General features: G+C 44.4%; 1 protein-coding gene across 1 annotated transcript in view; it reads left to right on the top strand.

Annotated features, from left to right (window-relative positions):
- Positions 1–17,271: 17,271 nt before the first annotated feature.
- Positions 17,272–22,796, top strand: part of LOC139752223 (uncharacterized) — a 42,818-nt gene continuing 37,293 nt past the window's right edge. Inside the window, exons 1-2 of the mRNA XM_071668242.1 lie at positions 17,272–17,297; positions 19,390–19,687. Of these exons, the coding sequence (XP_071524343.1) occupies positions 17,272–17,297; positions 19,390–19,687 (324 nt within the window). The remainder of the gene's footprint in view (positions 17,298–19,389; positions 19,688–22,796) is intronic.

The raw sequence follows: 22,796 nt of genomic DNA, 5'->3' as shown, positions 1-22,796 counted from the left end.
GGTGTTATTGTGATGAACCAGCTGGTGTAATGAACCAGCTGGTGTTGTTGTAATGAACCAGCTGGTGATTGTTGTAATGAACCAGCTGGTGTTGTTGTAATGAACTAGCTCGTGTTGTTGTAGTGAGACTTATGAATGTGATAATCTCTTTTTTTTTAATGAGAGTTGTTACAGCTGTTGTTGTGAACCATCTGGTTTTGTATTATGTTGTGGTAAAGTAGCTGGTCTCGTTGTAGAGTTGTTGTGGCATACCAGCTGGTGTTTATTTTAGCAAGACTTGTTAATTCTGTTGTGGTAAACTAGCAGTTACTGTTGTGTTGTAGAGGAGGTGTGAAAGAAGTAGCGTTTTAAGCAAAAAAAAAGAAATAGCCTCATAAGTTATGTTTATCATAACATTTCATTATCTAACATATAAAGATAAGAATCGTCCCTTCTCGTGGAGTCTATCCAACAGGACCTGGTGGTGTTGGGCGGTATCTGTGTGGTTTCCATTTAACGGTGTATGACCCGGAGATATCACAATCCTGGTTTACCATCCGGCACTGAATGGTGTATGTGGTTTTCCAACTTTGCGTATTTAGTTTCGGGTTTCCTATTTGGTTGTCTGGTGTCTTCTCGATGTATATACAGTGTGTGTGTGTGTGTGTGTGTGTGTGTGTGTGTGTGTGCGGTTTTCCTCACGCAGCGTTCGGTGTTTGCTGATTGTGCCTTGCATATTGGTTTCGATCCACTTATGGCTAAGGATTCGGTTCCGTCCCCTTGTGGTTTTGGTGTTACGTTTACCACACGGTTGTGTCTGGTGCCTGGTTACTAGTCAAACCAACACAGACAGACCTCACTTGTTGCTTTGGGACGAATTTTTAATCAACTTTTTTTGTATCTTTTACGTAAATGTCGATATTTTTTCAACTTATTCCTTTTTTTGATAGCATTATTCACCTCCGCGTCTCTCGAGAGACCACACTCCTCCACTGCCTTGTGGTATGGGAGGCGGGGTTGTGTGCCTCGCTGGTGTGTGCATTCCCCAACCCGCAGCCTCTCGTTTCGTGCCCTGTACGGGGCCGACGTCGACCCAGACACCAGCGTTAGAACCGTGGGTGGAAATGGTGCTCTCAGACCATCGAAACTCAGAGAGAGAGAGAGAGAGAGAGAGAGAGAGAGAGAGAGAGAGAGAGAGACCTAACGATGGTACTGTTTGGTGACACAAAGCTGTTCACAGTAAACAGCCTGTTCGCATCACTGTAGCAGAGACAGGTAGTTACCACAACAGGCCAATTCAGGATCGTTCTTGTCTTCAGAAGACCCTAACTGCCAAACAACCTTTCATTCTGTGATGACTTTACTCTCTCTCTCTCTCTCTCTCTCTCTCTCTCTCTCTCTCTCTCTCTCTCTCTCTCTCTCTCTCTCTCTCTCTCTTACACACACACACACACACACACACGTGGCCCCCTGGTGTAATTAGTTTGAGTGGATCTGTCAGTATCTTGTGTCGTGCCAGCCATCAGGGTCTGTGTCACGCCATGACAGAAATAATTCTAATATAACAACTGTATCATCTCTCATGTGTTACTACATCGCCGTCTTTAAGGCCTCTTCAAAGGTGTTATATCATTGCTTTCAACATTAGCTTAAAAATTCTCCCTTAGAAATGCCTTTAATGTCACATTAACTTAGAATTCTCCCGTAGAAATGCCTTTAAATGTCAAATCGTTTTCTTTCACTTGGTTATGATCTAAGCCTCCGTGTGTTTCTTGATGTTTTCCTGACCACACTGCGTTGCAAGATTCACCCCCAGCGTTCAGCTACCTAGCCTTAATCACGTAAGCGTTATTTGTTCATTATCATGTAGACAGTCTACAGTTATATGTGCTGTACATATAATGCTGTGAGGTGATTACTGCATATCTACAGGAATCACTTAAGGCTAAGTCTAATTCTTTACGGCATGAATATTTTACTTTATTGAACTTATTTGCTTTTCGATGTAAAATATCATAACGGAGTTGATTGGAATGGTTTGTGAATCTAAAGTCAATGTCATGTTGATCATCGAGGGAATGATGCTGTGAGGGATTTGAATTCTCTTCAGAACAGCACTGGAGGTAAATGCTCCCCCTGACACACTCAGAAAATTCCGTAACTGCTCAGAACTTATCAATGTGCAACGCATTTACAGACCCGCGTCACATCTGTTTACAAAGTGCCCAGTGTGGTGCTACAGCGTCACATTTGTTTACAAAGTACCCAGTGTGGTGCTACAGCGTCACATTTGTTTACAAAGTACCCAGTGTAGTGGTACAGCGTCACATCTGTTTACAAAGTACCCAGTGTGGTGCTACAGCGTCACATCTGTTTACAAAGTACCCAGTGTGGTGGCTTTCCTACGCGTCACACAAACCAAAATATCGTACGGCTGGTGACAATCATCAGATGACTCACAGACTTACTGAAGGTCCTTCTTACAAAACCACTTTCACCACACGACTGATCAATATTACCTTAACACGCACCCAAAATACACTCTGCTGAATTCCTGCCTGAAAATAGCACAGAACTCCCCCCCTGTTGAACACCCACTTTACACTCTCGTAAATACTCACTTGAACAACCACTTGGCAAAACACCAAGTATTATCCACTTAGTTTACGAATGGTATTCAAAGAGTCGAATGTTGAAGCACATTACACACTGTTGAACACCCACCTGACATGCACAATACACCGTCTCTTGAACGCTTACTTCACACAGGACAAGATACTTGCTGTTAAGTGCCCACATGACGTACTTGGGCACAACACCCGCACATGCTCTTACAATAACATTTCATATCATATTAGTGTTGTTGTAGATGCGCCCCTCCCTTATACCTGGCACGGTGTGGCCTCGGTCATGGCCCAGTGTGACCCGGATCATGTATGATGACAACATTAACATAATTCAGTAGAGTTCCAAGTCATGGTACTGTACAGGCTCTTCCATGGTCGACATACTGTGGGTAGCAGCAAATGTTATACCTTACTGATATACCAAGGTAGAGCATATGTGATGTACAAAGTATACTTCATGGACGTTTTGACAGACCCTTAGATGAGACAGAGACATGTACAGAAGTGTATGTAGAGTGAAGGAAGGGTTACAAGACCTGTCCTTTACGTGGTATACAACGTAAGACCTCCTTACCTACATGCATCATAATAATCCTCGTTGCCTACGTCTCCCTCGACCAGCTAATGCGGGTTTTCCTCCCACCAAAATGCTCTAATGGTCGACTGGACTTTTATGGTTCGTTTTACGATCAATGATGACGGAGGAGGAGGTGACTCCAGGCTAGCAGTGTTCCCCAACATCATCGCTCCTCACCACCGCAGCATTATGGATCAAGACGAGCTGTGTGTACACCACAGTACCTTGATGGAGGAGATGATGAAGCGGTGAGGGAGGGATGATGGTGAGGCAGTGAGGGAGGGATGATGGTGAGGCAGTGAAGGAGGGATGAAGGTGAGGTAGTGAGGGAGGGATGATGGTGATGTAGTGAGGGAGGGATGATGGAGAAGCAGTGAGGGAGAGAGGTGGTAGAGATACACGTCAGCCAAACTCCCACAGTCTTGGCCACATCACCTGGCGTCGTGCAGATCACACAGCTCCCTCACCTGGGACGGCCGGGGCGTCCCCCCTCACTGCTCTGCACCGCTCAGGACGCCCGCCTTGGCCACAGGTGGGCAGAGCTGATGGTACCACGTCGACTGTCACGTCTACTTCACAACTTGGATGAACCTCTCTCTCTCTCTCTCTCTCTCTCTCTCTCTCTCTCTCTCTCTCTCTCTCTCTCTCTCTCTCTCTCTCTCTCTCTGATAGCAGAGATAACCAGTGAATTGCTTATTGAACTGCTTATTGAAGCAGTGGGTTCTCAAGTACGTGTCGAATGGGTGGGTTTTTCAGCAGTGTGTACCACTAGTGTGTGTGTGTGTGTGTGTGTGTGTGTGTGTGTGTGTGTGTGTGTGTAAGGTGTGTTAGGGAGCCGAGCACTTGAGGTGGAGGAGGTGAGGGGAAAGTTGTAAGATATTCTCACGGGAGCAGCCCCAGACACGAGAGAGAGAGAGAGAGAGAGAGAGAGAGAGAGAGAGAGAGAGAGAGAGAGAGAGAGAGACAGAGAGAGAGAGAGAGAGAGAGAGAGAGAGAGAGAGAGAGGATGAGAGAAAAGGTCCACGTTTCTTGTGCAGTTGGGAAAGAGAGAGTTCGTATTTTACGTGGAGTTGAGAGTAGGAATGGGGAAACAGACAACTTTGATGGACTCTAAAGTGTCAGTAGAGAGTAAGAGAGGAAGTGAAGAGAAGCAACATTGAAGATCTGATTTCCCATTTCTACTTGAAGTAAAGATTCTGTACAATATGGATGTTCAGCTATCAAAGAGAATGGTCCTTGAGTAGACAGTACGTAGTACTGACTCGATAGATAGATTCTGAACGTAGTACTGAACGGGCAGATAGATTCTAAACGCAGTATTGAACGGATACATTAACTCTGAATGTAGTATTAAACGGGTAGATAGATTCTGAACGTAGTATTGCACGGATAGATAGATTCTGAACGTAGTATTGAGCGGATATATCGACTCAACGTAGTATTGAACTGGTAAATAGACTCTGAACGTAGTAGTGAACGGACTGACTCTCGGGAATTATTTCTCCACGTCCAGGTCACTAAGTCTCCGTGATACGACGGAAGCATCACGACTAAGAGCTATGGTTGTGTGGGAGGTGCTTGTGTCTTGAAAACCAGCTGTGTGTGTGTGTGTGTGTGTGTGTGTGTGTGTGTGTGTGTGTGTGTGTGTGTGTGAGGTGTGTTAGGGAGCCGAGCGCTTGAGGTGGAGGAGGTGAGGGGAAAGTTGTAAGATATTCTCACGGGAGCAGCCCCAGACACGAGAGAGAGAGAGAGAGAGAGAGAGAGAGAGAGAGAGAGAGAGAGAGAGAGAGAGAGAGAGAGAGACAGAGAGAGAGAGAGAGAGAGAGAGAGAGAGGATGAGAGAAAAGGTCCACGTTTCTTGTGCAGTTGGGAAAGAGAGAGTTCGTATTTTACGTGGAGTTGAGAGTAGGAATGGGGAAACAGACAACTTTGATGGACTCTAAAGTGTCAGTAGAGAGTAAGAGAGGAAGTGAAGAGAAGCAACATTGAAGATCTGATTTCCCATTTCTACTTGAAGTAAAGATTCTGTACAATATGGATGTTCAGCTATCAAAGAGAATGGTCCTTGAGTAGACAGTACGTAGTACTGAATCGATAGATAGATTCTGAACGTAGTACTGAACGGGCAGATAGATTCTAAACGCAGTATTGAACGGATACATTAACTCTGAACGTAGTATTAAACAGATAGATAGATTCTGAACGTAGTATTGCACGGATAGATAGATTCTGAACGTAGTATTGAGCGGATATATCGACTCAACGTAGTATTGAACTGGTAGATAGACTCTGAACGTAGTAGTGAACGGACTGACTCTCGGGAATTATTTCTCCACGTCCAGGTCACTAAGACTCCGTGATACGACGGAAGCATCACGACTAAGATCTATGGTTGTGTGGGAGGTGCTTGTGTCTTGAAAACCAGCTCTGTGTGTGTGTGTGTGTGTGTGTGTGTGTGTGGAAAGGAAGCACCTGGGGTATGAAGGGAGAGGGGATTCACAGTGACCGTATATATGGCTAAGCATTCTGTCATAAGGCCGGTATATACACAAGAGGCGTTGATATCAGTAGCATCAGTTGCGTTCATGTTAATGATTACGAAGTCCTGACTAGGAACATTGAAATAGGGTATAGTATGAGATGTTGGTATCGAAAATATAGTTCGTTCATCTCCAATGTCTTCACAAGGCTTGGTGTAGCACGCGTGTACAACATGGGATGAGGTGGATGGCGTAGAAGAGCTTTGTTGAACTGAATGATATAACGACGAAAGACGAAACTAAAGACATGTTTTAATGGACGGATGTCGGACCATGATGTGCTAAACAGTGCTTGGGAAATGCCTTAGGTTAATGTTATTCATTCGATATATATATATATATATATATATATATATATATATATATATATATATATATATATATATATATATTCTTCATACTATTCTCCCTTTCCTGCGTTAGCGAGGTAGCGTTAAGAACAGAGGACTGGGCCTTTGAGGGAATATTCTCACCTGGCCCCCTTCTCTGTTCCTTCTTTTGGAAAATTAAAAGAAAAAAACGAGAGGGGAGGATTTCCAGCTCCCCGCTCCCTTATATACATGTATATATATGTTTTTTTTTTTTTTTAAGAGGAATAAGAAGAGGAAGAAGAGGAGGAGGAAGAAGAAGAGGAATAAGAAGAGGAAGAAGAAGAGGAATAAGAAGAGGAAGAAGAGGAGGAGGAAGAAGAAGAGGAAGAAGAGGAGGAGGAAGAAGAAGAGGAATAAGAAGAGGAAGAAGAGGAGGAGGAAGAAGAAGAGGAATAAGAAGAGGAAGAAGAGGAGGAGGAAGAAGAAGAGGAATAAGAAGAGGAAGAAGAGGAGGAGGAAGAAGAAGAGGAAGAAGAAGAGGAATAAGAAGAGGAAGAAGAGGAGGAGGAAGAAGAAGAGGAATAAGAAGAGGAAGAAGAGGAGGAGGAAGAAGAAGAGGAATAAGAAGAGGAAGAAGAAGAGGAAGAAGAAGAGGAATAAGAAGAGGAAGAAGAAGAGGAATAAGAAGAGGAAGAAGAGGAGGAGGAAGAAGAAGAGGAATAAGAAGAGGAAGAAGAGGAGGAGGAAGAAGAAGAGGAATAAGAAGAGGAAGAAGAGGAGGAGGAAGAAGAAGAGGAATAAGAAGAGGAAGAAGAAGAGGAATAAGAAGAGGAAGAAGAAGAGGAAGAAGAGGAGGAGGAAGAAGAAGAGGAATAAGAAGAGGAAGAAGAGGAGGAGGAAGAAGAAGAGGAAGAAGAGGAGGAGGAAGAAGAAGAGGAATAAGAAGAGGAAGAAGAAGAGGAATAAGAAGAGGAAGAAGAGGAGGAGGAAGAAGAAGAGGAATAAGAAGAGGAAGAAGAGGAGGAGGAAGAAGAAGAGGAATAAGAAGAGGAAGAAGAAGAGGAATAAGAAGAGGAAGAAGAGGAGGAGGAAGAAGAAGAGGAATAAGAAGAGGAAGAAGAAGAGGAATAAGAAGAGGAAGAAGAAGAGGAAGAAGAAGAGGAATAAGAAGAGGAAGAAGAAGAGGAATAAGAAGAGGAAGAAGAAGAGGAATAAGAAGAGGAAGAAGAAGAGGAATAAGAAGAGGAAGAAGAAGAGGAATAAGAAGAGGAAGAAGAGGAGGAGGAAGAAGAAGAGGAATAAGAAGAGGAAGAAGAAGAGGAATAAGAAGAGGAAGAAGAAGAGGAATAAGAAGAGGAAGAAGAGGAGGAGGAAGAAGAAGAGGAAGAAGAGGAGGAGGAAGAAGAAGAGGAATAAGAAGAGGAAGAAGAAGAGGAATAAGAAGAGGAAGAAGAAGAGGAATAAGAAGAGGAAGAAGAAGAGGAATAAGAAGAGGAAGAAGAAGAGGAATAAGAAGAGGAAGAAGAAGAGGAATAAGAAGAGGAAGAAGAGGAGGAGGAAGAAGAAGAGGAATAAGAAGAGGAAGAAGAAGAGGAATAAGAAGAGGAAGAAGAGGAGGAGGAAGAAGAAGAGGAATAAGAAGAGGAAGAAGAAGAGGAATAAGAAGAGGAAGAAGAAGAGGAATAAGAAGAGGAAGAAGAAGAGGAATAAGAAGAGGAAGAAGAGGAGGAGGAAGAAGAAGAGGAATAAGAAGAGGAAGAAGAGGAGGAGGAAGAAGAAGAGGAATAAGAAGAGGAAGAAGAGGAGGAGGAAGAAGAAGAGGAATAAGAAGAGGAAGAAGAAGAGGAATAAGAAGAGGAAGAAGAAGAGGAATAAGAAGAGGAAGAAGAAGAGGAATAAGAAGAGGAAGAAGAAGAGGAATAAGAAGAGGAAGAAGAAGAGGAATAAGAAGAGGAAGAAGAAGAGGAATAAGAAGAGGAAGAAGAAGAGGAATAAGAAGAGGAAGAAGAAGAGGAATAAGAAGAGGAAGAAGAAGAAGAGGAATAAGAAGAGGAAGAAGAAGAGGAATAAGAAGAGGAAGAAGAAGAGGAATAAGAAGAGGAAGAAGAAGAGGAATAAGAAGAGGAAGAAGAAGAGGAATAAGAAGAGGAAGAAGAAGAAGAGGAATAAGAAGAGGAAGAAGAAGAGGAATAAGAAGAGGAAGAAGAAGAGGAATAAGAAGAGGAAGAAGAAGAGGAATAAGAAGAGGAAGAAGAAGAGGAATAAGAAGAGGAAGAAGAAGAGGAAGAAGAAGAGGAATAAGAAGAGGAAGAAGAGGAGGAGGAAGAAGAAGAGGAATAAGAAGAGGAAGAAGAGGAGGAGGAAGAAGAAGAGGAAGAAGAGGAGGAGGAAGAAGAAGAGGAAGAAGAGGAGGAGGAAGAAGAAGAGGAAGAAGAGGAGGAGGAAGAAGAAGAGGAATAAGAAGAGGAAGAAGAAGAGGAATAAGAAGAGGAAGAAGAGGAGGAGGAAGAAGAAGAAGAGGAATAAGAAGAGGAAGAAGAGGAGGAGGAAGAAGAAGAGGAAGAAGAAGAGGAATAAGAAGAGGAAGAAGAAGAGGAATAAGAAGAGGAAGAAGAAGAGGAATAAGAAGAGGAAGAAGAAGAAGAGGAATAAGAAGAGGAAGAAGAAGAAGAGGAATAAGAAGAGGAAGAAGAGGAGGAGGAAGAAGAAGAGGAAGAAGAAGAGGAATAAGAAGAGGAAGAAGAAGAGGAAGAAGAAGAGGAAGAAGAAGAGGAATAAGAAGAGGAAGAAGAGGAGGAGGAAGAAGAAGAGGAATAAGAAGAGGAAGAAGAGGAGGAGGAAGAAGAAGAGGAATAAGAAGAGGAAGAAGAAGAGGAATAAGAAGAGGAAGAAGAGGAGGAGGAAGAAGAAGAGGAATAAGAAGAGGAAGAAGAGGAGGAGGAAGAAGAAGAGGAATAAGAAGAGGAAGAAGAGGAGGAGGAAGAAGAAGAGGAATAAGAAGAGGAAGAAGAGGAGGAGGAAGAAGAAGAGGAATAAGAAGAGGAAGAAGAAGAGGAATAAGAAGAGGAAGAAGAAGAGGAATAAGAAGAGGAAGAAGAAGAAGAGGAATAAGAAGAGGAAGAAGAAGAGGAAGAAGAAGAAGAGGAAGAAGAGGAGGAGGAAGAAGAAGAGGAATAAGAAGAGGAAGAAGAAGAGGAATAAGAAGAGGAAGAAGAGGAGGAGGAAGAAGAAGAGGAAGAAGAGGAGGAGGAAGAAGAAGAGGAAGAAGAGGAGGAGGAAGAAGAAGAGGAATAAGAAGAGGAAGAAGAGGAGGAGGAAGAAGAAGAGGAATAAGAAGAGGAAGAAGAAGAGGAATAAGAAGAGGAAGAAGAAGAGGAAGAAGAGGAGGAGGAAGAAGAAGAGGAATAAGAAGAGGAAGAAGAGGAGGAGGAAGAAGAAGAGGAATAAGAAGAGGAAGAAGAGGAGGAGGAAGAAGAAGAGGAATAAGAAGAGGAAGAAGAAGAGGAATAAGAAGAGGAAGAAGAGGAGGAGGAAGAAGAAGAGGAATAAGAAGAGGAAGAAGAAGAAGAGGAATAAGAAGAGGAAGAAGAAGAGGAATAAGAAGAGGAAGAAGAAGAGGAATAAGAAGAGGAAGAAGAGGAGGAGGAAGAAGAAGAGGAATAAGAAGAGGAAGAAGAGGAGGAGGAAGAAGAAGAGGAATAAGAAGAGGAAGAAGAGGAGGAGGAAGAAGAAGAGGAATAAGAAGAGGAAGAAGAAGAGGAATAAGAAGAGGAAGAAGAAGAGGAATAAGAAGAGGAAGAAGAAGAGGAATAAGAAGAGGAAGAAGAGGAGGAGGAAGAAGAAGAGGAATAAGAAGAGGAAGAAGAGGAGGAGGAAGAAGAAGAGGAATAAGAAGAGGAAGAAGAAGAGGAATAAGAAGAGGAAGAAGAGGAGGAGGAAGAAGAAGAAGAAGAAGAAGAGGAAGAAGAAGAAGAGGAAGAAGAGGAGGAAGAAGAAGAAGAGGAATAAGAGGAGGAAGAAGAAGAGGAATAAGAAGAGGAAGAAGAGGAGGAGGAAGAAGAAGAGACTTTCTTGGAAAGATAATACCTGTCAGCTTCTGCTTGCTGGTCACCTCACTAATATACTGCCCACCTGCTGGTCACCTCACCAGTATACTGCCCACCTGCTGGTCACCTCACCAGTATACTGCCCACCTGCTGGTCACCTCGCTAATATACTGCCCACCTGCTGGTCACCTCACCAGTATACTGCCCACCTGCTGGTCACCTCACCAGTATACTGCCCACCTGCTGGTCACCTCACCAGTATACTGCCCACCTGCTGGTCACCTCACTAGTATACTGCCCACCTGCTGGTCACCTCACCAGTAAACTGCCCACCTGCTGGTCACCTCACCAGTATACTGCCCACCTGCAGGTCACCTCACCAGTATACTACCCACCTGCTGGTCACCTCACCAGTATACTGCCCACCTGCTGGTCACCTCACCAGTATACTGCCCACCTGCTGGTCACCTCACCAGTATACTATCCACCTGCTGGTCACCTCACCAATATACTGCCCACCTGCTGGTCACCTCACCAGTATACTGCCCACCTGCTGGTCACCTCACCAGTATACTGCCCACCTGCTGGTCACCTCACCAGTATACTGCCCACCTGCTGGCCACCTCACTTCCCTCACAGTGACGTATTGTACGTGCAATATTGTTTCTCCTACCACTGACCATTGACCCAACAGTTACGTTGCTCAGCTCCTGTTTGGAATTCAAGTGGTTCCCTGACCTCGTTATGTTCCATCTTTCATTGGAAACTTTTGTCTTCGTTTTCTTTTTTTTTTTCATTGTTATTTCTGCTTTTGTTTTTCTTTGCCTGTTTGTTTGTATTTCTTCCCTGACGTAGCTTTTGATTTATATTTTCCCGTGATGATCATCGGCCTTCCGGTGTTCTGACGCGATGTCTGTCTCTTGGTGTCCTGGTTGCTTAATGTGAGGTTGTCCAGGCTGCCTCCTCCCCAGGCTGGCCAATGTTAGGTTGTCCAGGCTGCCTTCTCCCCAGGCTAGCCAGTGTGAGGTTGTCCAGGCTGCCTCCTCCCCAGGCTGGCCAATGTGAGGTTGTCCAGGCTGCCTCCTCCCCAGGCTGGCCAATGTGAGGTTGTCCAGTCTGCCTCCTCCCCAAGCTGGCCAATGTGAGGTTGTCCAGGCTGCCTCCTCCCCAGGCTGGCCAATGTGAGGTTGTCCAGGCTGCCTCCTCCCCAGGCTGGCCAATGTTAGGTTGTCCAGGCTGCCTCCTCCCCAGGCTGGCCAATGTGAGGTTGTCCAGGCTGCCTCCTCCCCACTTGATCGATCACCTCGACCGACCACAATGACCCTGGTCGCCACCCTCCACCTACGCTGGTAAAACCAGAGACGTTTTGATCTTCTTCATCTACATCTTCAGCTGTTCGTGTATGGGAGAGTCTCGAACGATCACCAGTATATATCTAGGCAAAGGTTAACGTTCCTGACCGTGACGCATCCACGGGCGGCCCAGGGTCGAACGCATGGTTGTGGCAGTCGGTCAACCCAGCTGTTCATCCATCCCTAGGGGTTGGTTGGTCGAAATGAATACCTGGCTCAGCCCAGGGAGTGGCCCAGCCCACTCCCATACACGTGTGTATGCATGGACGTCCACACGCGCACTTATGAATGCTTATACATTTCAACGTTTTTCCCAGTGCTATATCACGCACGCGCGTGGGGAGGAGGTGCCATTTCATATGTGGTGGAGTGGACACGGGAATGGATGAAGGCAGCAAGTATGGATATGTATATTTGTATATATGTATATGTCTGTGTATATATGATAATGGGATGGCCATGATTAGTGCATCAGTTGCCCGTGCCGTCTCAGGTAACATAAACATAAATACACATGTAATTAAAGATACATTCACTGGCCAGTGGAACATACGATTGATTAGATCAGTTGAGAATTTTCCCCACATGTGAGTGTGGCAACACAGCATCAACATGTACGTGATGGGGGCAGGATTTTTCGTTTTTCGTGCCTCTCGTTGAACAGTCTTTCTGACGGCCGTTCACTCGGTCTTCTGCCACTGGGGAAAGCATCACTGGAGGAATTTCTATACAGACACAAATGGATGGCAGCAACTTCCGCCATGACCAGAACGTAGTCGAGAATAGTTTCCCTTCGTCAGGCGTAGCGCACCATCCGATAATATGATTTTGGACTGTGTATTGTCAAAAATGTAACTTCACCGCCTGGCATTGTTCAATACATGTTTCTCTTTCTGCCACATATACGGGAGACCAAATTGGAGGTGGAGGGATGGAGTGAAAATAATTTTTAGCGATTGGGGCCTGAACATACAGCAGGGTGAGCGGCGTGCAAGGAATAGAGTGAGTTGGAGCGATTTGGTATACCGGGGTCGACGTGCTGTCAGTGGATTGAACCAGGGCATGTGAAGTGTCTGGGGTAAACCATGGAAAGTTTTGTAGGGCCTAGATGTGGAAAGGGAGCTTTGGTTTCGGTGCATTACACATGACAGCTAGAGACTGAGTGTGAACGAATTTAGTCTTTTTTGTGTTTTCATGGCGCTGCCTCGCGATACTGTTGCCTGTGTGGCGGGGTAGCACCAGAAATGGATGAAGGTAAGCAAGTATGAATATTTACTTGTGTATACATGTATATGTCTGTGTATGTGTATGTATATGTTTATAGTTTGATAGTTTGAGAGATATGCTCTGTGAAAGGTGTTAAGAGTGTGGAAGGCAAGTTGCTAGAAGCAGTGAAAAGTTTTTATCGAGGATGCAAGGCATGTCTACGTGTAGAAAGAGAGGAAAGTGATTGGTTCCCATTGAATGTTTGTTTGCGACAGGGGTGCGTGATGTTTAAATTGTTTATGGATGGGATGGTTAGGGAGGTGAATCCAAGAGTTTTGGAGACAGGGGCAAGTATGCAGTCTGTTGTGGGTGAGAGAGCTTGGGAAGTGAGTCAGTTGTTGTTCGCTAATGATACAGCACTGGTGGCTGACTCGAATGAGAAACTGCAGAAGCTGATGACTTGAGTTTGGTAAAGTGAGTGAAAGAAGAAAGCTGAGAGTAAACATGAATAAGAGCAAGGTTATTAGGTACAGTATTGTTGAGGGACAAGTCAATTGGGAGGTAAGTTTGAATAGAGAAAAACTGGAGGAAGTGAAGTGTTTTAGATATCTGGGAGTGGATTTAACAGCGGATGGAACCATGAAAACGGAAGTGAGTGGGGGAGGGGGCGAAGGTTCTGGGAGCGTTGAAGAATGTGTGGAAGGCGAGAACGTTATCTTGGAGAGCAAAAATGGATATGTTTGAAGGAGTGTTATATGGTTGAGGCGTGGGCTATAGACAGGGTTGTGCGAAGGAGCGTGGATGTGTTGGAAATTAGATGTTTCAGGACAATATATGGTGTGAGGTGGTATGATCGAGTAAGTATTGAAAGGGTAAGAGATATGTGTGGTAATAAAAAGAGTGTGGTTGAGAGAGAAGAAGAGGGTGTTTTGAAATGTTTTGGTCACATGGAGAGAATGAGTGAGGAGTGATTGACAAAGAGGATATATGTGTCAGAGTTGGAGTTGGAAGGATGGAGTGAAAAAGGTTTTGAGCGATCGGAGCCTGAACATGCAGAAGGGTGAAAGGCGTGCAAGGAACAGAGTGAATTGGAACTATGTGGTATACCGGGTTCGACGTGCTGTCGATGGATTGAACCAGGGCGTGTGAAGTGTCTGGGATAAACAATGGAAAGTTCTGTGGGGCCTAGATGTGGAAAGGGAACTGTGGTTTCGGTGCATTACACATGACAGCTAGAGACTGAGTGTGAACGAATGTGGCCTTTGTTGTCTTTTCTTAGCGCTTCCTCGCGCGCGTGCTTGGGGAAGGGGATGCTTTTTCATGTGTGGCGGGGTGGCGACGGTAATGGCTGAAGGCAGCAGGTATGAATATGTACATCTGTATAAATGTATTTTGTCTATGCATTTTTATGCATGTATGTATAAATTGAAATGTATTTGTACGTATATGCGCGTGTGTGGGCGTGTATGTATATACATGTGTATGTGGGTTGGTTGGGCCATTCTTTCGTCTGTTTCCTTGCGCTACCTCGCTAACGCGGGAGACAGCGACAAAGTATTATATATATATATATATATATATATATATATATATATATATATATATATATATATATATATATATATATATATGTATATATATATATATATATATATATATATATATATATATATATATATATATATATATATATATATATATACATTGATATATAAACACTTTTCCGTTCAACAGTTTTCGAAAATTAAAAATATTAGCTTAGGAAGATTTGATTCTATGGTGAGGAAAGACTAATGACAGGCTTGTCAGTTCTCCAAATTGACCTGTCATCCGTGTATATCAGATATGGTGAAAAATGTATGTGTAAAAGTGAAAGCAGTAGCGAGGGCTTGCAACATCTGACGGAAAGTTCTCCTGAAGGACACTACGCAGGGCCGCGAGCCGACCAGGGCTTCGCGGTGCGCTCCCTCGGTATCTCCCTTTACTTGATTTAAGACTTGAAATTATACTAGATCCTTATGTGTTGACCGCATGACTCAGGTTCCCCTCTAGTGCTCCTGCAGTCATGAACCCTTCCTTCTTCAGGAGCAAGAACAATGCATCCACGATTGCTGCGTGTCTGTATATGGGCTGAAGATGCAGCCTCGTCTCCCACCCGCGTATTGAAACATTAACCGACCAAATACCTCGTCAGATTGTGTTGAAGTGGCTCTAAGAACCTATGGTAACGTATCTATAATTAGCCTTGGATACGCAGGACATGTTCAAGCTGTGAGGGAAGGGCAAGTATCCAAAATTCGATTACCAGTAGCTGAAAAACAATATCTGTGAGGATGATATGGCGAGGGAAAAGCTACGATCGCAAGAAAGTGATCGATTAAGGAAGAAATCATCTTTGTCCTCGTCTCCATCAGTCCGGTGTTGAGTATTAGGTTCTAACGTAGGTTGTAGCCTGCACACCAAGATGTTCCGTGGTATGTTGATACTTTTGTGTCACCTTGGATGATGCTTGTGCGAAAGAACAAGAGGGTGACTGCTAGAGTCTAGTCTCTGTCTTTCATGTGTCCCATCAGTGTGAAGGCGTTCCCCCACCCCCCCATCACAGACACACGCACACACACACACACACACACACACACACACACATATATATATTAGCATCACATAACTTCACGTCCTTCCCTGGCTGTGGTATAACTCACCCTCCTCACCCCTCCCTCTCTCCCTATAACTTGACCAGGAGTCTCGTGGCAGGGTCTCTCTCTCCCTCCCACACACATCCTTGATACTTCTTCCTGCCGATATCTCATCAGTATATATACTTTCTCTTACGGGAGTCTTCATGTGTAACTGGCTGTAGCCTTGTATGTTACAGTCTTGGGCGTCAACAGCTTCGCAGTTTGATCATAAACCGAACTTAAATCAAGTGTGAAGATAAGGACTGAACGCTCCACACGGAACACCCGCTCTACACACTACACTTGAGTGTATCAGATGGGACCCACGTACGTACCCATCAGATGGGATCAACGTGCCCATCATATGGGGCCTAGGTACGTACCCGTCAGATGGGTCTCACGTATCCATCAGATGGGACCCACGTACGTGCCCATTAGATTGGACCCATGTAGGTACCCATCAAATGAGATCCACGTACGTACCCATCAGATGTGACTCACGTACGTACCCTTCAGATGGGACCGACGTACGTACTGAACCAAACCTCCCATTTTCACACATAAGTCTCCGTTCCACACGATTAACGTCCATCATATAGGTATCTTTAAGTCCCTCCTACTCCAGCTGTCAACACTTCACTTATCTCATATGTTCTTCACATCATGTTACTCTACCTTCTACCTTCTTCACCATCAACTCTTCTGTTGTAGATGCACTTCATCATCCTCTCGTCTGCTACACATTAAATATAATTGTGCACGATTAAGGGGAATGGGGGGTAATCATCTATGTATCGTTCTAATGACTTCATTAACTCATATATCATCCCCACGTATTTATTCTTTATTCTTACCGTTTTCATTATCTTCAGTACACTACGCGTGCCATCTGTTGTTCTCTTATACAATCCAATCCTACGTCAGGAAGCTAAACTCCCACACCTATGCTTAACAGCTAGATCAAATACCCTCTCATGAACGTGCCATGCATAGTGTACCTCCGCATGGTAATCATGCTGATGAGTCTTCACTACTGAAAGTAATGTTGCGTATTTAAAGACCTGTAAAGGTTAATTACAGTTTTAAATTTCGCTGTACATTTATGTCAAAGTTATTGAAGTATTTTGTGTATGCTTAGGAATGTTTTTATAGAAAGATAGGTGCAAACTGTTATGCATATATATATATATATATATATATATATATATATATATATAGAGAGAGAGAGAGAGAGAGAGAGAGAGAGAGAGAGAGAGAGAGAGAGAAAATATTCCCAGGATGTCATATGGTTGAGAATATAAAAAGCTTACGTAAGAGGAAACGACCTTACCAATAATGTTACTTTATACGTAAAATACATCAATTTTTTTTCCTTCTTTTTTGCTACAGCAGCTGTTGAGGATAAGTTATTACTGGAATATTAAGCTCTGCTCGAGGATGATATTAGGCAGAAAGAACGCCCAGTAGTTTAGATTCTTTACAGCCAATGACGAAAGAGGAGAGTTGGAGGAGGTGAGGGGCGGGCGGAAGATGTATATATATGTATATATATTTATGTATATTGACCAGAGAAAGAAAACGGTGTATTTGGGAATCGAAAAAGGGAGAGAATATTGCGTAGATATATCGGTAAGATTTCAGAACAATGCGTATCTTAATGGTGAAAAGCTGGCTAGGGTGGGGATAGGGCTCGTCCGCTCCTAGAACATACACAGCTGTCATGGTGTTTCCTGGCATATATATATATATATATATATATATATATATATGAGAGCTGGTTCAGGGGCAGCCAGAACTGCTTGTTAGTCTGAGGAGGCAGTTTGATCTGGAGTCCAGAGCCACAGTGCTTATTTGATCACAAAGGTGGATCTTACACGGGTGGAGTTTGTACGTTGTGTGTATGTTGGGCTGGCGAACTCACTCCTGGAAGCCAGCGACGGTTTGCGTCGGCGATCATGCTGTCCTCAGGTTCCACAGTGAGGTAAATGTAAGGTCGTACAGTCTATAGGCCTCGCCTGGACCCGCTTGTCTTCTCTTTCACTCAGTGTTCCTGACTCCTCAACATTATTCCCTCTAGTTCTTTCCTTTATCTTCTCTGTTGTTTGCATTATTCTGCACCAGGCCATGTCTGGTTCTTTATCTTCGCTGTTCTTTGCCTTGGCGATCTTTTGCACCATGTCTGTTTCTTTGCGTATGAGGACTTCTCTGTAGTTTTTTCCCCCTTATGGTTTTAAATGTACGTGTTTCGATACTCATTGCTCCATCTGCTTTCATAGTTCAAAAAAAAACTAAGACAAGGCTTCGGCTGGATCTCTCTCTCTCTCTCTCTCTCTCTCTCTCTCTCTCTCTCTCTCTCTCTCTCTCTCTCTCTCTCTCATGATATTGTCCACAGTCGTCCAGAGACATATTCCAAGTTTGCTAGATCTCTCTATGACGTTGACCTTCCTAACATTCACGTTCATGATTGACAGCAGGCGTCCAGGGTGGTACTACCGTTCTGACTGAGGAGCGCGAAGGTGGTGTCCAGGAACCATCTTACACTCTACATGTCAGGATTGCTGGTCTTACTTTCTGTCTCATTAAAACGGGACTACCGGGCCAGTCAAGCCATCTTCTCCTTACCAGCTCCATACACCTACTCAAATCTCGTGTTTTTCGCGTAAATACTCTTGTCAACATTTTTAAGCATAATCATGATAGTCCAACAAATCTATGGCCCCTCGTCCCCGGGATCTTGGAGTGGTAAGAATCTCCGGGTTTCTTCCTGACTCTACTGCTAATGAGAGAGAGGGCTCTGGCTCTGGCCCCTTCCACGACCTTTCCCTTTCTGTCAAACCTTCCTCTTTTTCTGCTCACTATAGCAACATTCATGGTCTCTCTAGTAACCTCTCCTCTGTTGAAGACCGTCTAATTATAATTTTCGCTCGCGAGTCTGATTCGTAGGTGGTGTTTGTGCTTATTTCATCATCAACACACCTGTTGCCCGCGCCTCAAGACCTTGAGTGTCCAAACGTTGATGTTATGTGCCTCAGGGTCTGTTTCTCTACTACCACACTTTTCTTCTGTTTCGCCTACTGCTCTCCCGGTTCAAAAATTCTTATATCTTTCTTTGACTTTCTGAACTCCTGCCATGAAACTGTAACATCCTCTTACCGGAAGTGAGATCCTCTACTTCGGGGATTTCAGCGTTCACCATAGGGAAGGGTTGAATTTCTCCCATGCGGACGGTGGAGGGATGAAAGTCCTCACGTTCTTCACTCTCACTTGTGTAGAACAAATTATATCCCAACGTACCCATAATCGTGACCGTTGTGACCAATCTCCTCTTATTCTGTATCTGTTTTTCACATCTACTTCATCTCGCTGTAACTAAACAATCTCGCCCTCTTTGGTTCATCTCATAACACTCGCGTAAATGTATCTATTTCAGCGACATCCCTCCCCCCAGCAGCAGCCCCTTCTAAGCGTGAATACTGGCACCTGAACAAAGCTGACTGGAGAACTTACGTAACTTCTTTTCTGACTTTCCTTGGATGAATTACTGTCTCTTATGTGGCGATGCTTCTGTCTCGACCAAACTCACAGCAGAGGTTATTCTAGCGTGGATGGGATCATTTATTCCCTCTTCCTCTTAGACGACCTCTTCTTTCAATTCAGGGTTCAGCCGTTCCTGTTCTGAGGCCATTCAGGCAAGGGATCAGGTATATCGAGCTTAGCAAAATCTCTTCTTCCTCTGACTCCCATTCAGCTTTTATCACTGCCCAAAGCGTTCCTTTATTCAAAGGAAGTGCGATAACCTCTCTTCGTTATCCACTGATAGGTCTTTCTGGTCTTTACCTGAGGGCATCGCTAACAGCTTCTGTCGGTCTACCTTCCCTTTACTTTTTCTTTCTGATGTTTTTCTTCCTAATCCTAAGCCCCTTCCGTAATTTCTCTTCGGATTATCTGAAAAACGCTTCTCTCTCTGGATGCAAGCAAGGTTCATGGTCCTGATGGCATCCATCACCGTGTACTGAAAGAGTTCGCCTCTGAACTTGCAAGTGTGCTGTTCGTCTCTTCCGTTTTTCTTTTAGAATGAACACTTTTCCTTGTCCTTGGAAACTTGCGTTGATACATCCCATCCCTAAGAAGGGTGACCTGTTTGACTCCTCCAACTATCGTCCTATGTCCTATTGCTTTGACATCGACCATATCCAGTCCTGTAATCCCTCCTCAACTCCCACATCCATAGACTCCTCAAAACGCAGTCATTTCTCTGAACACCAGTATGGCTTCCGCAAAGCAAGATCCATTGGTGATAGTCTTTCTTATCTGAAATATTTTGGAGAGTCATGTGTAGCTGCTTTTGAGATGTCCAAAGGTTTTGACAGGGTATAGCATCGGGGTCTTATCACTAAACTCATCCCCCTTTTGACTTCCCTCCCTCACTTTACTCCTTCATATCTCTAGCTTCCTCTCTAGCCGATCTGTCTCTGTGTTAGTTGATGGATCTGCATCCTTACCTGATCGCGTTGAGTCGGAAGCGGTCTGACGTATAAACTCGTCAAACTTAACCCTCTTGCCTAAAGCTGCAATGTTGGCTCACTTTCCTGCTTCCATAGATATTACATTGGTTTTTGCTTTCGAGAGCTGGCTGCTTGTGTGTCCCCACCACTAGCTAGACCACGCAATACTCGGCAAGTTGCTGCGTCACATGATTACTGTGTGGCCGTTGGCAACTCGAGGGTAGGCCACTTTGATAACTTTCTTTCCCTGCACTTCGAAGCTTTGGAACTCTCTATCTTCTCATGTGTTTCCCAATAAGTATGACATGGCATGTTTTAAAAGAAAAGTTTGTCACTTCCTGCAAAATCAAGGCCCGGCCTTGATGTGGGCCTTTGTCCGTGACTGGAGCCTCCAACGTGAGAGAAGAAGAGTTGAAGCCACAGGAACCCCATAAATGGAATCTGGGTTTATATATAACTACAAAGATCAGTTATATATAAACCTTCGCTTGTAGAAAGGAGTAGAAAGAGTACTACTCACACATCTCCTACGTGTCGTTAAAGACGACTTAAGATGGATGGTGTAAGGAGGATGGAAATCCTCCTTTCTCGTATCATCACATTCTGCCCAGGAGGAAGCGAAGAAGGAGCCAAGAGAGGATTTTTCCTTATAGACCCTGTCGTCTGCTCCAGCTGTTGTCTTCCCAAGACAGGAAAGGCAAGAAGATATATCACACACACACACACACACACACACATATATATATATATATATATATATATATATATATATATGGAGAAAAACTGGAGGAAGTGAAGTGTTTTAGATATCTGGGAGTGGATCTGGCAGCGGATGGAACCATGGAAGCGGAAGTGGATCATAGGGTGGGGGAGGGGGCGAAAATTCTGGAGGCCTTGAAGAATGTGTGGAAGTCGAGAACATTATCTCGGAAAGCAAAAATGGGTATGTTTGAAGGAATAGTGGTTCCAACAATGTTGTATGGTTGCGAGGCGTGGACTATGGATAGAGTTGTGCGCAGGAGGATGGATGTGCTGGAAATGAGATGTTTGAGGACAATGTGTGGTGTGAGGTGGTTTGATCGAGTAAGTAACGTAAGGGTAAGAGAGATGTGTGGAAATAAAAAGAGCGTGGTTGAGAGAGCAGAAGAGGGTGTTTTGAAATGGTTTGGTCACATGGAGAGAATGAGTGAGGAAAGATTGACCAAGAGGATATATGTGTCGGAGGTGGAGGGAACGAGGAGAAGAGGGAGACCAAATTGGAGGTGGAAAGATGGAGTGAAAAAGATTTTGTGTGATCGGGGCCTGAACATGCAGGAGGGTGAAAGGAGGGCAAAGAATAGAGTGAATTGGAGCGATGTGGTATACCGGGTTTGACGTGCTGTCAGTGGATTGAATCAAGGCATGTGTATGGGGGTGGGTTGGGCCATTTCTTTCGTCTGTTTCCTTGCGCTACCTCGCAAACGCGGGAGACAGCGACAAAGCAAAAAAAAAAAAAAAAATATATATATATATATATATATATATATATATATATATATATATATATATATTGGAAAGGATCACAATTTTGCGCGAGATCAAATATATTCCTATGCGTCCACGGGGAAAATGAAACGCGATAAGTTCCCAAGTGCACTTTCGTGTAATAATCCACATCATCAGGGGAGACACAAGAGAGAAATATAACAGCCAGTTGATATACAACGAAGGGACGTAACTAGGACGCCATTTGGTGAACACGTTTACCAAATGGCGTACTAGCTGTAGATAGATAGATAGATATAGATATATATACAACCCTGAGGCTGAGAGACCTCATTCCAGAGTTATTCAGATCCTGTAATTAACCAGCCAGAAGAGACGCGACCACTCAAGGCTCGCAGTGGCAATGACTGTCACTAACAGGCCTCAGCAGATGCTCCATTAATTAAAGTGAGGCTTAACGAGGCAGACCTAAGATCACAAAGGCACAAAAGGTCCTCGTTATACACACGGGGAGAGGATGAGGCTCGTTAAACAGAGAAGGGCATGTGGCTTTTACTATTCTCTCTCTCTCTCTCTCTCTCTCTCTCTCTCTCTCTCTCTCTCTCTCTCTCTCTCTCTCTCTCTCTTGACATGGAGACCAGATCCTTCTGTACTGAACAAGAGCCGGTCACACTGGAGGTCGGCCGTCAAGACTATACGCTACAGTGGACACAACTCCTCACATGTCAGCCGGGCAACACTGTCCACGTCAGACGGGCAACACTGTCCACGTCAGACAGGCAACACTCTCCATGTCAGACGGGCAACACTGTCCACGTCAGATGGGCAACACTGTCCACGTCAGATGGGCAACACTGTCCACGTCAGATGGGCAACACTGTCCACGTCAGACGGGCAACACTGTCCACGTCAGATGGGCAACACTGTCTACGCCAGCGGGGCAACACTGGCCAGATCAGTGGACAACACTGTGCAGGTCAGAGGGAGTAGAATAATGAAATGAAACCATTTATTCCTACGTCTCTCTCTCTCTCTCTCTCTCTCTCTCTCTCTCTCTCTCTCTCTCTCTCTCTCTCTCTCTCTCTCTCTCTCTTTACAGATACCTAGTTACACGACATTTACGATAATCAATTCAGTCCCATTCACCTCGAAGACGAAGAAAAACTAGACCAAAACACACACACACACACACACACACACACACACAGTGTGCACAGAGTGGCAGACGAACACATCAAGAGAGGACCAGCATTATTCTGGCAGTTGGTGCCGCACACGGTTGTAGGAGGCCATAAAACCCGTCTGTATGATCACCTCAGGTCGGGCTGAAAAGTTCACCAGCTTAATGACTCCTCTGTAGTTATCGTATCAAGTTCCTCCTGGTGATGTTGTCGGGCGACAGGATCCATTTATTCTCTCTTTACAGCCCTAATAAATCGAAGAGATCTTGTTGGAGGCGGCAGTGAAATGCTCCGTCAGAAGAAGGTCCT

Source organism: Panulirus ornatus, chromosome 2 (genome assembly GCF_036320965.1).
Source record: "Panulirus ornatus isolate Po-2019 chromosome 2, ASM3632096v1, whole genome shotgun sequence".
NCBI classification, from domain to species: domain Eukaryota; kingdom Metazoa; phylum Arthropoda; class Malacostraca; order Decapoda; family Palinuridae; genus Panulirus; species Panulirus ornatus.
Note: the sequence above shows the minus strand (reverse complement) of the source record. Positions and strands in the feature narration are given on the sequence as shown.